Genomic DNA, 14780 nt, shown 5'->3' with positions numbered 1-14780 from the left:
GCCCAGCCCAGACAGGAGCTTGTTGTTGCCCGCGAAGCTCTCATGCGCACGTGTCTCCTCACTGCGTCTCGTCACTCAGTCGGCGGCGCAGAGGGTTTGCCGTGCTAGTGAGCACTCTGCAGCGCCCCGTTTGTTGCACCGAGGCAGTGGGAGGAGGGGGCGACCAAGGCAGAGGGAGGAGGGGGCGTTGTCTCCCAGTGAGTATCCCTTTCACTGTGCTGCTGTTTTTAGTTTTATTTCTCTTTGCTTGTCCAGCTCCTCTACACAAGATGCAGCAACCCATGCTCCAATAATTCCTGTTGCTCTGACAACTCTCTAACCCTTGTGCTAAACGCTGACGGCAGATGACAGGCAGCGAAAGCAGAAGCTCCACTGTAGGGGGACATTTATCCAACCTGTTTACTGTTTGCTATTTCCCCAGTGGAGTATCTCTGGGCTCTCGAGCAGCAATGCACAGACACGTGGAAACACACTTGCTCCTTCCTGAGCCTCTCTGGGTCTGGCCACAGGAGGGGCTCGGGCAAGGAGCAGCGTGACAGCGCTCACAGACAGACACAGCTACCAAGGCCAGGCCTACATGTCGAACGTTGGTCCATATGGTCATGCTGGTCTGGGGGGTAGGTTTTTTATGACCGTTTTATACCGGCAAAAGCCCTAGTGTAGACACAGCTATACCAGCCAAAATAGTGCGTTGGCTGGTATCGCTCATTTCATTTGGGGAAATGTATACATACGCTCCTGCTGGTATCAGCTACATCTCCACTAGGAGGGCTTGTGCGTGCAGCTGTCCCAGCAAACCTTTGCTAGTGCAGACTAGGTCCAAGTCAGCGGCAGAATCAGCCAGGGCAGAGGTGGCCTCAGGTGCTTTCTGATGGAGCAATCGCAGAAGGTCACTGGCCGAGCTGATCCTGCACCCACTGAAGGCAATGATACCACGGGCCGCTGGACCACGTCTGGGTTTGATGTTCCTCCCTGTGACCAAGAAGACAGTGGCGACGTCTACGTTTGGAGCTGGGTGTGATTCCCAGCCCCAGGAGACATACTCGTGCCAGCTCTCGTTGAGCTAGCGGGCTAAAAGTGGGACTTAGCCTCAGCAGTGCGAGGGGTGGGATGAGCTAGACACCCCCCAACCCCACGGCTGTCAGAGAGCCTAGGCCAGTACTCGGGGCGCTAGCCCGTCCTGCCGCTTGCGCTGCCTCAGTGAGAGCTGGCAGGAGTATGTCTCCTGAGGCTTTGAAGACAGCCCAGACATACCCTGAAACAGGGCACAATGTACGCCTGGTGCCCCTGGGAGCAGCTCCCAGCTCCCTGACAGTTAATCCCCTTGGTGAAGTTTTGCTGCCTTGACCCAGTCTATTGGTCTAGTTCATCTCCGCACACAGGAGGTGAAGAGCAGACAGGAGGGGAAGCCCCAATTCCAGTTCTCAAGCAGGCTGCAAGACTCCTTAGCACCGCAGAGGCTTTGAAAATCTTGCTGAGCCATCAAGCCAAGGCCCCCACTCCCTAGCTGGTAAGTTCAAGGAGAAATTAATGGACAAAATGAAAACTGGCCATTTATCCCATTCACACCTCGCCCTCCCACTACAGCTGCTGGGCTACCATTGCCCATTCAAGTTATACTGATGTTGCATGGGGACGTACACTCCACAGCATGCTCTGTGCGTACTCCCTTGCCTGGACCTAAATGCTCCGTGCTTGGCTAGGCTGTCTGTGAAGTGATGTTCACTAAGTCAGTCACTCCGCCTCTCTTCCCCTCCCTGCATCCTCACACAGAAAAATTGAAACTACTCGCAGAAATCTCAGACTCCCCCAGGCCGGCCGCCCAAAGCCCGGTGGTGGGGGATTCACAGGGATGTTAGCAGTTCATCCAGCTGAGCTCAAACAGCTGGTCTTCCAGAGTTTGCAGCTCTGCCACATCAGTCCCCCTCACCTGGAAATACCAGTATCCTGTGAGTTCCTCACCAATCCGAAAGCAGGGACAAGAGACACTGCAGTGCTAATGGACCCATTTGCACGTGCCTGAGGTGGGCTCCTCTCTAACACCTCCCACATACTACACAATTTCTTCCATGGCCCTGACCAATGAGGCACACATCCCACTGGGACAAGTGCCAGTGAATGGATTGAGCGAGAAGCAATTTACTGACAATAAATAAAAACAGTCTGCTTAAATAGACCAGGACCCAGTAAGCCCACTACACGTGCTGCTAACTTGTCTATGGTAAAAGAAGAATTATAAACATGGTCAATGGGGAAGGGCCGAGCCAAAGTTCAGATCCATGTGTAGCTGGGGGGTATTTGGATCTGAGGTTCTGCATCAGGTCTGTCTATAAGGGGATTGTACAGGTGATGTGGGGATCTTACCTTGGCCTTCCCAGTGCTTTGCAGAATATGGACCAGTGCAGAGGCCATCTCCTCTTTGTTCTTCACACTCAACGCAGGCTCCAGCACTGAGCAGAGCACCATGTAATTGTTAGTGATGTACTCGGCAAACTCCTTGTACATCTCCATGGGGAGGATGCTCATGCTCTGGTAGCGTGACTTGATGCGGATCATAGGCCCTGCGGACTTGCCCTTGCTGGGGTTGGGGCTGATGACAGGGTACCACTTCTCCACAAACTGCCGCCCTGTTACGGAGCCCACGGGGATATTCACCTGCCCGATGAAGTTGGTCTTGTCTTTCTTTTTTTTCTTGTCAGTCTCTTTGTATAAGTGCACCGTAATGGTTTTGAGCGACGGGAGGTTATTAAATTCAAAGTGCTCCCCCCAAAAGACGTTGTCAGTTTTCAATTTACAGGTAGTTCGTGCGTAAAGAACGTCATCCAGGCATAATTCACACAAGTACTTCTTCTTGGCTGGCAGGTCCTTGGCTTCAATAATCCATAACTTTAACATATTCTCTACCCTTCTGCTGTTGTCCTGGAAAAGAGACACAAAGGAAAAGGTCAAGTGAAAAAAAAAAAGGTACTCAAACCGGAGAAATGAGTTAATTATTTCTGATGTGCTAAACGAGCAGAGGCTTAATTACATTTTATTTTAAGGAAATACTGGCTCTCAGGAATTTGCATAACAACACTACTTATGTTAATTTTCCAAATATCACTGTGCTCTCCATGTCTGTTGGTGCCAATTAATATAAAGGAACAAGGCAGATAAAATCCCTCCAAATTAAAAATGTACCATTTCCAGTTCTACTGCCAGGAAGGCCTCACAAGAAACAGGAAGGAGCCCTACCAATAATTAATGACTTTTTGTAAAACAGAAGCTATTGCACAGGTGTTTTCCCCTGTTTGTTCCATTGTTGTTATGTGGCAGCACTGGAACAGTATATTTCCTTTTCTGTAGCATGGCAGGAATAGAAGCATCCTCAAGTCCACACATGGATCACTTCATTTGTGACTGGAATGCAACCACTTCTGGGGTGGAAAGCAGCAGCTGTTGCATCACTGCCTACATATTTTAGGATGAGAACGAAGACTATTTAATTCAACTGAAACACTAGGGGGATTAAGGAAGACGGAATGAGTTACCTATGAGCTAAGCATTATTATTAGTCAGAAGTAAAACTTTGGCCTGGGTGCCACTTTTAACACTAATGCTGTGAACGATACCATGGAATCTTTAATGACCCCCAAATGGTCATGAACTCATCCCGATGAGGTAGCTCCAGGGGTACTAGTTTCAGTGATGACTTCAAGGAAAGAGCACCCCATAGTGAATCACCAACAACAGATTCTGCAGCACCCTCAGCTTTCCTTGGGTGTCTCCTATAACAGTAACGACCAGGCCTGACCCAGCTTCACTTAGGAGAGTGGAGAGCACAGTTGGTGGAAGTACACAATGCGGTGATGTGGGCTCAGGAAGTGCACATGCAGGAAATTATACAATACTACTAAAATCCTGGGATAAAAATATCCAATCAGATACTAAGAGTCTGTGTCTAGAAACTCAGACAAAAGGAGGAAAGTTAGCAGAGTCAGTGCAGGGCACTTTTCAAGATGGTGGCAAGTTTCCAAATGAGTGCCCATTGAACAGAGCTGCTCTGGGCCACGTTCAGCTACATCGACACAGAATAACCCCTCCTAATAACTGTTCTAGAGATGCTGGTGGGAGACACGTCGTCCCAGTCTCCCAGAGCTCTCTGCAGGTGGCTACAGCAACAGCTGCCATGCTCTGAAAGCAACCACAGCACAGGGGCTGAATTCAACACACAGTAAAACGTGCCCTGAGGGATAAGTTAGTCTCTCCATGCTGCTGTTTCCCCTCCTGTATTATGGAGGGCTCATTAGTTAGGGTACAAAATTTGGTGCTGAACTGGGGCACCAAACTTCGTGACAGTAAGGGCTGCATTAGCAGCTTTGCAGGGGGCCCAGACCTGTGCCTAACCAGCATACACAGTTACCTGCTGCTGCTAGCAAGAATGAATACACAGAGCCCCTTCACTCTGAGCAACAAAAACAGCTTATTGGTTGAGTGTGTCAGCTGTGAAACCCTACAGGTGATCTGCTTTGTCCTTACCCTGGCACACAGAGAAGGGGGCAGCTCTAGGCTCCCTTTTAAGGTGCCCTTAGCTTCGACTAGCTCTAAGGGCACATTTTCAGCCCCCACCACCGATGCTCAACTGACAGAAAAGAGTTTGTTGCTGCAGTTTTAAATTCAGCAGATATAGGGAACAGGATGGCCTGGTAGCCTGCGTACAGGAATGGGAGCCATGTCCAAGCCCAAATTCCTCCATGGCCACATGCAACTCACTGAGATTCTGTGCCTCCATTTTCCCATCTCTATGTGGCTCGCAAACCCCAAATGTGGCTCGCAAACCCCACCAGTGCCAGAGGGGCTGCTGTGAGGACTGAATATCTAGGGTTGTATTCTACCCCTGACGTCACCGTTTGTCTGGGGGCCGCCTGGTAAAGCGCTCTGAGGACCGGAAGCCCTAGATAAGCAGCAAGTATCATTAGTACTAAAACAAGACTGCAGGTTCTTGAGGTTTGATTGTTTCTCAGCGACAGCCCAAGAGGCACGTACTGGGGAAGAGAGGGCAGGAAATAATTGGCACTTTCCCGTAAATATAATTGTGGCAGAAAGTAATACGGAAAAAAGCTGACCTCCAATTACACTTAGTCACTAAAATGACACTATGTCCCCTGCTGCTACCATGCACTGGCTTATAAAATGTAATAACGAGGAGCAGAACTATTACAGAGGCAATTCCTCAAAGCCGCTACCTTATTTGGGTGCACGGCACGCCGCAGGTTCTCCATCCATTTATCTCGTTCTGCTGCAGAGCGACAGGAGAAGCATTTACTTCCTGATGAAGTCGTCACCTGCATGGAAAGGAACGGGGGTTATTTCTCAACAAGCACATTACAGACCTGGCTTTGGGGAAATTATAAAAAGGGGCTGGCTGGTGCTTTTATTAACACAAGCCAACAGCTTTTGCCAGGGAGTCGCCTCTAAGGCTGGTGCGCACGTCGGGCTGAGACCTCAAGCACAATGTTGAGCATCACAAGGGGTTAATCCTGGAGGCACATTGAGCCCACTTCCCCTCCCTCACATTGGTGCCAACCTGGAGTGATGGCACCAGAGCTGGGAGTTACCCCAGGGACCACCTGCCCCTCCGAGCCTGAGCTTCATTAAGCCATCAAGCGAGTGAGAGCAACTCAAGGCCCGATCCCGAGAGGGGCTGAGTGATGCAAGTTTCTAGTGCTCAGCATCTCTCAGGATTCAGCCCATACTCTGCAATTAGTCAAACCTCTTTCCTTTCCCCAACAGGGAATCCGAGCCCCTCCCACCACATCCTGCCCCTTTGACTCCACCTCTACTCGCTGGAAGTAGCTGCACTAGGAAAGAAAGAGTTTAATAACATTTCTGAGACTCCGCTTGGCCACCATGACATTGCCATCCAGGAATGGCTTGAGATCAATGACATTTCCACAACGTTCCCTAGCCTCCAGCAAGCTTCCCCCCACACTGCACAGAAATTCAGCATGAGCAAATCCGCCTCCGCATATGCTGCCTGATGGCCAGGGATAGGAGGGACGCAACATTTAGCAAGAGTCCTCAGGTGCCAACCATTTTCCTATTCACCTCACTGAGTTTTCACAGGATTAATTACTGTACGGGGTCTACAAAGGCCAGTAAGATTCCTAAGCAGCTTCTTTCCAGCTAGCTGCAGCTCTGAAGTATCATGCGCCTATTAAATATGTATATTCCTCAAACAACTCTCCTTGAAACCCTGCTGGCAAATCAATAGACTATGATTTGGCATTAGGAATTCTGTATTATTCATAAAAACTTCATTCGGCTGCTTTGACCTCCTTTGTATTCATTGCATCTGTCCACATCCAATAATATTCTTTCTGAACGTCCTTGTTCGCAGACTGAAGGTATCTTACTCACACTTCAAATAAGCCCCCTTGGAGTATTATTTCCTCTGCTCCCTACTTGCAGAGTTCCTTGAATTTTCATCTTTTACCTCAGCTGCATTTGTTTTCCCACCTGGCAGGCTGGGTTCACCACTTTCACGGGATGCAATCTTCTTTTGCTTTGTAAATGCTCCGTGAAGTTTAATCTGTTCCTTCAGTGCAATCAGCATCAGGCCATCATTTCTCATTGGCTACCGTCGTGGCTGAGGTTAACACATATTATGCCTTTGAACAGAGTTTTCATGTGCCTCTATGGTATTTTCCAAATGGGACAAAAGAGAAGAGGTCCAACGTTACCTTCGCCGAGTGGATCCAATAGCCCTTCCACCTCTTGATATTCCAGCCAATTTCAGGTAGCTTCTGCTTCATGAGCTGTTCAAACCACTGCTAATGGCTAAGAGCAACCTTTTCTATTAGATTGCCATGCATCCATGCGCTGTACTGTAAATCTAAAGGATTCCTCTGGGCATGATGGAGTTATCTTTTATTACTGTTGAGAATGGAAGACTCCACATTAACAGGATTGCTTGTATCATCTCTGCCCACTTTTCTTTTTGGCATCTTTACATGCTTCTGTATGAATGCTACATTCCTCATGGTTTTCCTGCAACAAATCTGGTCTGCTTTATCCAGACTGCATGATCCCACTTCCTCCTCTTCCTGCTATGGCATTTTTGCTGGGCTTGTCAGAATATCTTGACCATTTGCACAGAAGATACCCTGGAGCTGCACTCTTGGTCAGTCTAGCCACGGCACCTGAATGATAACTTTCCCTAAAAACAGAGAGTGCAAAACTGCATCACTTTTGCATACAAAAAAGTATGGCTAACACTGAGTTAAAGGCACAAAGAGCAAGGTAGACTCTGTTACTTCCGGAGTTACTTAACAATAGGGTTTACAGCTAAATAACATGGAAGAACATAGCATCAAATGCCCCTACAGATTGCTCAGTAACTGCTATAGAGGGGTGAATTTTGAATGTGCAGAACTTCAGTTCAGATAGGAATCCAAAATGTGGAGGAATTTGAGGGTCTCTTCTCTTTTTACCCTAGTGATTAGACTTTGGAAGATCCAAAGTAATCACCAGGTAACGTACCCTATACTCAAATCTGGAGGACAGAGGTCTTGTACTCTAATGCTATGACCATGTCATTTAATGGCAATTGTCAGGGGCCAAATTCTGCAATCCTAAATGAAGCAAAACTCCCATTTAAATTCTGGGGAATTGTGATTAAGGACAACAGAATTCAGCCCTTCCATGAGGCTGCACCATTTAATCCCTGGGGGATCAGAAATTTTCGGACTGCTATTGGCTGAAATTCTCTTTAGGGCCAAATTCTGCTCTGTGACCTAGGTAACTCCCACTAAAACCAATAGGATTTACTCCCATATAAATCAGAGTAGAATTTAGCCCTTGTTCTACCCTAACGTCTGTTAATTCAATGCCAACTGTTTATGGTTTACCATTGTTTAATAAGATGTACATCTACTATATTTTATAACTACCCATCAATAAATTGGCATTAATTTAACAAACAAATATTCTATTAAATCCTAACTCAATGGATCACTGGATAATTATTCAAAAGTTAAATTCTAAGGTTTCCTCTCATAACAACCCTTCATAACTGGGGCATTCTGCATGTGTCAGACCAGAAAGTCTCCTGGCCCATTAGGAGTTGAAGGCCATGCCCAGCATATGCGCCTGGAAAGGCAATTTTCCCCAGATTTGCAAGAATGCCTAGACTTTGACCTGTGACCTAAATGTCATGCGATATAAATGATCTTCATGAGCTATTAATGATCTCCATGAAGACAGTATTCTGTTCACTTCAGGATTTTTAGATTTGCTAAAACAGTGTTAATGGACTCAAGTACTCAATTAGTAGTACTTGTTAATTGCTAACATTTATTTACTCTCATTATCCCCATTCTCTGAATGGACCGTTCCTCTAGTTAAACCAAACTGCCTTGTGACTTTTGCTACTATCTGAAAAACAGAATTGGGTTACATAACGTGCATTTGCAATTGGCTCATCCTTTGTATAACAACAACAACAACTTTGCAATTCCATCAGCTATTTCAGCCAAGGGTCTGAACTGATTTTATGAACGAGAGTTAAGCCTACATTGTAGCAGGAATGGTGAGCATTCTCATACCCACGTTACAGAGAAGTTACGTGACCTGTGCCTGGACTGCAGGCGTACAACACACACACACACACACACACACACACACTAAGAACCATGCCTATGGCTGGCATGCAGAGTGTTTGGAAGGTTATCTGAGGGCTAGGGCTAATTGGAACTGCAACTACGCCAATCCAGCTGACATCCCCTTGTGCAGGTTGGGGGTGAAGGTGAAAGAGAAGGTCGGATGGGTAGGAGCAATTGCAGCCCTGAGGCTACAATAGCAATCAGGAAATGTTGTAGCTGCTGCACATCCTTCCTCCCATCCCCTGAAAGAATCTCTAGCACATGGCCCAGACACTGGGGCTGTGTGCTGGGACTCGCATTTGGCCTGCAGTGGGTAAGCAGCAGAGGCAGAAAACAGAATCCCAGAGTTCTGATTCCCACTCCTGGTTCTAATCACTGAACTCCTCAACTGGCAGAGCCAGGAACAGGCTCCAGGAACCCTGATGTCCAATCTCCTTCAGGAGACTACACTGCCTAATACGGATTTAGCAAACACAGCACATGCATCAGAACTAGATCATTATATTGGCTCGGAAACCTTTCTTCCGTTTGTTTAGGAGAGAGAAAAATCAGATGTTCAATAAGTTATTTGGAAGGATAAAAATAATAAAAAAAAACCCAAATAAATATCGATCCCCACATTTTGCAGGAGGATGAGATTTAGAAAGACGGGGAAGTTCCACAAGAACAAATAGAAAGAAAATCCTAAGACACAGTGAGCCAAATTTGGACCTAGTGGAAGCAGGTGCATTACTATTGACTTCAAAGGGCATGCATCCACTTACACCTGATCTGAATTTGGCCCCACTGCAGATGAATATAACTGGGCAATCAGTCACATAATGTCTCAATACACGAGTTCGGCTAAGAGAGAAATAATGTACTGTACCTTTAAACAGCCAGCTGCTTCAGATCAAGGCAGTTGGGCTTTTTCCATTGCAGATGGCCCTGGCACGGTTTGGTTTCCGCTCAGTTTAGCTCTGCTGCCAGTTCTCTTCTCCATCATAACCCTCCAGTGTAACTCCATCTGCAGCCGTGTCGAATCCTGCTGTTTTGATCTTCTGAACCACGCACTCGCTGCTGCTCCATGGTGTTCGGGGTTGTCGTGTGCTGCGTCCCACGCGAGGCATGCCAGGCAGCCCGGACTGCAGGCAGCTTCTGGAAAAGCTGCCACCCACTGTGGCTGGCAAGAGCCCAGATGGGAGAGTTCTGGAGCCTTACAGGGCAATTCAACCACAACCATTCCCAAGAGAGACCTAACAGACACCAACTGGCTGGCGGAGGAAGCTCTGTCCACCCCCACGCACAGCTCTGCAAGGAGGGAATTATTAAGAGGAACCCTCTGAATGGCACCAGATGGGCATTTATCTCCAGCGTCAACAGTCACCTCCTCGTTCCAAGGGAACAAAATTGGCTGTTTCCTGACTCGAATCTTCAAGGATTAGCTCCACCACATCCCCCCCAGCGTAGCATTATCATCCCGCAGCATCTTCATAATCCACTGTACAGAAAATGTCTTGGTTACCCTGGCCTCTGACTTTGGCAGCCCCTTCTGCCTTGACATTTCTTGCTCGGAGCTCGTTTTCTGGGACATCAGTTCACATTTTCCTCATTAGTATTCTCATGTGCAGAACGGTGTCGTGGCTTTCAACCACTGTCTCAGCCACCTTCAGTTCTTCTCTCTGCCATCTGCAGACTTGAACCCAAGCTTTCAAAATTCTAATCCATGGAAGCCGTTGCTGTTCTCACTGACCTCTGCTGAGGCCAACATCCTTTGTTAAATCAGACCTGAGCCCTCAGATAACAGGACACCTACAGTAGCTAAGCTCAGAGCCTGAAGGGAGGACCTTCGTGGGATGAGATTTATTCTAGGGGACATTAGGGGACTCTGTCTTTCCAATAACTTAAACAAAATCTGTGCCCCAGTAACAAAATAACTAAAGACAATTATGGTTTCGTTTTCCAATTTTCACATCGGCAGTAAGACAGATGCTTGGAACCAAACATACATTGTTGTTCATCTCTTTTAAAACAAGGGTGGAAATGTGGTGGTCTGATGAATGAGTGGATCTGTAGCGCACCTCAGTTCTATCAGCACCCCCTGCTAGTCTAGTCCTAGCCCCCGCAAGACAGCCACTGTGTGTTCCTCCACTCTGCCTGTGCTAATTCAAATCCTCTGCCTCTACACATCACACAGTGGCGTAGTGGTCTTGAGAGGCAGACTAATGCCCATTAGGGATTAAGGTGAGACCTGCAAACTCCTTTCACTTCTGAAGCCAGTATTTGAACGAGGGTCTCCAGAGATGTTAGAGGAGGGCAGGAACACAACACACCATTTAGCTTTCACCTTAAGCGTTTCCCTATAGAGGCTGGCTGATGAGTACCCATCAGTCATAAAACACTGTCCTTTTTGTTTTCTCAAAAAGAAAAGGAGTACTTGTGGCACCTTAGAGACTAACCAATTTATTTGAGCATGAGCTTTCATGAGCTACAGCTCACTTCATCGGATGCATACCGTGGAAACTGCAGAAGACATTATATACACACAGAGACCATGAAACAATACCTCCTCCCACCCCACTGTCCTGCTGGTAATAGCTTATCTAAAGTGATCATCAAGTTGGGCCATTTCCAGCACAAATCCAGGTTTTCTCACCCTCCGCCCCCCCCCACACAAACTCACTCTCCTGCTGGTAATAGCCCATCCAAAGTGACCACTCTCTTCACAATGTGTATGATAATCAAGGTGGGCCATTTCCTGCACAAATCCAGGTTCTCTCACTCCCTCACCCCCCTCCAAAAACCACACACACAAACTCACTCTCCTGCTGGTAATAGCTTATCCAAAGTGACCACTCTCCCTACAATGTGCATGATAATCAAGGTGGGCCATTTCCAGCACAAATCCAGGTTTTCTCACCCTCCGCCCCCCCCTCCCCCCCCCACAAACTCACTCTCCTGCTGGAGACAGTCTCTACGTAAAAGAATAAATGGACACAAATCAGAAGTCAAGAATTATAACGTTCATAAACCAGTCGGAGAACACTTCAATCTCTCTGGTCACGCAATCACAGACATGAAGGTCGCTATCTTACAACAAAAAAACTTCAAATCCAGACTCCAGCGAGAAACTGCTGAATTGGAATTCATTTGCAAATTGGATACTATTAATTTAGGCTTAAATAGAGACTGGGAGTGGCTAAGTCATTATGCAAGGTAGCCTATTTCCCCTTGTTTTTTCCTAACCCCCACCCCAGACGTTCTGGTTAAACTTGGATTTAAACTTGGAGAGTGGTCAGTTTGGATTAGCTATTGCCAGCAGGAGAGTGAGTTTGTGTGTGTGTGTGTGTGTGTGTGTGTGTTTCGGGGGGGGGGGTGAGAAAGCCTGGGTCTGTGCTGGAAATGACCCACCTTGATTACCATGCACATTGTAGGGAGAGTGGTCACTTTGGATGAGCTATTGCCAGCAGGAGAGTGAGTTTATGTGTGTATGGGGGTGGGGGGGTGAGAAAACCTGGATTTGTACTGGAAATAGCCCACCTTGATTATCATGCACATTGTAGGGAGAGTGGTCACTTTGGATAAGCTATTACCAGCAGGAGAGTGAGGTTTTTGGAGGGGGGTGAGGGGGTGAGAGAATCTGGATTTGTGCAGGAAATGGCCCACCTTGATTATCATACACATTGTGAAGAGAGTGGTCACTTTGGATGGGCTATTACCAGCAGGAGAGTGAGTTTGTGTGTGGGGGGGGGGGGCAGAGGGTGAGAAAACCTGGATTTGTGCTGGAAATGGCCCAACTTGATGATCACTTTAGATAAGCTATTACCAGCAGGAGAGTGAGTTTGTGTGTGTATGGGGGTGGGGGGTTGAGAAAACCTGGATTTGTGCTGGAAACGGCCCACCTTGATTATCATGCACATTGTAGGGAGAGTGGTCACTTTGGATAAGCTATTACCAGCAGGAGAGTGAGTTTGTGTGTGTGGTTTTTGGAGCGGGGTGAGGGTGTGAGAGAACCTGGATTTGTGCAGGAAATGGCCCACCTTGATTATCATACACATTGTGAAGAGAGTGGTCACTTTGGATGGGCTATTACCAGCAGGAGAGTGAGTTTGTGTGTGGGGGGGTGGAGGGTGAGAAAACCTGGATTTGTGCTGGAAATGGCCCAACTTGATGATCACTTTAGATAAGCTATTACCAGCAGGACAGTGGGGTGGGAGGAGGTATTGTTTCATGGTCTCTGTGTGTATATAATGTCTTCTGCAGTTTCCACAGTATGCATCCGATGAAGTGAGCTGTAGCTCACGAAAGCTTATGCTCAAATAAATTGGTTAGTCTCTAAGGTGCCACAAGTACTCCTTTTCTTTTTGCGAATACAGACTAACACGGCTGTTACTCTGAAACCTGTCTTTTTGTTTTCTGGCATTCTTTCCTTCCTCCACAGGATTTCTAAACAGCCACTATACTTCTAAGGGAATTCTGCGCCACTGTGCATGCACAGAATTTATGTCCCCCACAGATTTCTTTGCTTCCCCGCAGAAAATGTGACTTTCTGATGGAGAAGCAAAAGGACCTCCACAGCAGTATGTTTTGGGCACCCAGGGCAGCCGACAGAGAAGGAAATCACTGTGGGGCAAGAGGCGGAACTGGGGAAGACCCAGCTGGTGGCTCCTACTGTGTACCAGGCTCAGCTGCTAGTCCTGACTGGGCTGGGGAAGGACGGGACTTCCTCTTCCCCTGCACGGCATTTGGGCCTGAGTTAGACCCACCCCCAGATTTCTTTCCCAGCTGAAGGAAGCTCTGCAAACTCCCCCACCTGCGCTTCCTGCACCCATCGCTCCTCAGCTGCAGGGGGAGGGATCACTGTACAGGGAGCTGCTCCCCTATCCACCTAACCCCCATGCAGCCAGACCCCCTCACCGAGCCTAAGCCCACTCTACCCAGAACTCCCCCGATGAGCCCCACTCCCCCAGCATCTGGACCCCCCATGGAGCTCCCCACACCTCGATCCCTCCCTGCTGAGCCCCAACCACCTTCACCTGGATCCCCCTGCAGAGTCCCATTGCATTCAAATACCCCAACAAGCCTCTGCGCATCCAGATCCCCCGCTGAGCTGCCCATATGCAGATTGCCCAACACAGAACTCTCTCAACCCACACCTGGATCCCCCCCTCCCCCCCCCCCCCACTAAGCCCCTCCACACTTGGATCCTGCCTTGGTGAGCCTGCCTGCCCACACCTGATGCACATGGCATGGAGGGGCAGGGCCCTGGGGTGTTTCTGGGGCAGAACTGGTCCTTGCACTGTGTCAGGATTGGGTGCAGCTTCACTGCTGAATCTGTGTCCCCCGGAGGGGGGGAGCTGCACAGTGATCTCCCACATTCTTATAGCCAGTGGCCTGTGCTTCCCAATGCCATGCTGGAGCCTCCACATTTATCTGACAAATAAAATTTGCAGAATTTTAAAATATTGTGCATAGAATTTTTATTTTTTTGGTGCAGAATGCCCTCAGAAGTACCATTACTATGTTCTGTTTTCCTATACAACTCTTCTTGATCAAACTCACTTAAAAATAAAACGTGCTTCCCCCTTACAAGTACATGATTTGTATAATTCCCCTCTCAGTCAACTTTCTACAAGTACTGTTCATATCCCTTGCTCTGCTCTTGTGTGCTGAGCAGAATTGGTAAACAATTCTTATATTATGGATGTCACATCTATTTTCCATCTAGCTTTATTTTATCTTTCTTGAGTGGAATGTAATAGAGGCTGTATAATTTACAAAACTGTTCTCCTCCTGACCTACTGCACTTGCTCAATCCTCCAGAGAGCAAATCACACTGGAAAATTTATGCCTTCTTCTTGCTTTAGGGCTTATGTTTGGGGATAATCTTCTTTTAAAAAGTATTTTCCATTTTGCCTCTTTACATTTTAAGAAATTATTTTTAAATTTCAACTTGCTGCTAATTTCTACAACAACAAAAATTAAACCAACCTCAGCTGCTGGTTCACCATTAATAAACACCAGGTTGTCCCTATCTAGCGCAATCTGCCAAAGGAACACTTCCCTCTCCCCATCACTACACTCTCAGGTACGTCTACATTGCAGTTGAAGGGGTGACTGGGGCTCGGGTAGGCATACCTGCATTAGGTTTAATTTAGC

At 47.6% G+C, this 14780-nt stretch overlaps 1 protein-coding gene across 1 annotated transcript in view; it reads right to left on the bottom strand.

Annotated features, from left to right (window-relative positions):
• Nucleotides 1-14780, bottom strand: part of DAB2IP (DAB2 interacting protein) — a 224283-nt gene that overhangs the window by 57999 nt on the left and 151504 nt on the right. Inside the window, exons 4-5 of the mRNA XM_077835916.1 lie at nt 5226-5324; nt 2365-2919 (exon numbers count right to left, since the gene is read on the bottom strand). Coding sequence (XP_077692042.1) covers nt 2365-2919; nt 5226-5324 — 654 coding nt within the window. The remainder of the gene's footprint in view (nt 1-2364; nt 2920-5225; nt 5325-14780) is intronic.

Source organism: Eretmochelys imbricata, chromosome 16 (assembly GCF_965152235.1).
Source record: "Eretmochelys imbricata isolate rEreImb1 chromosome 16, rEreImb1.hap1, whole genome shotgun sequence".
In the NCBI taxonomy this organism is placed as follows: Eukaryota; Metazoa; Chordata; order Testudines; family Cheloniidae; genus Eretmochelys; species Eretmochelys imbricata.
This window is presented reverse-complemented; position numbering and strand designations above follow the sequence as displayed.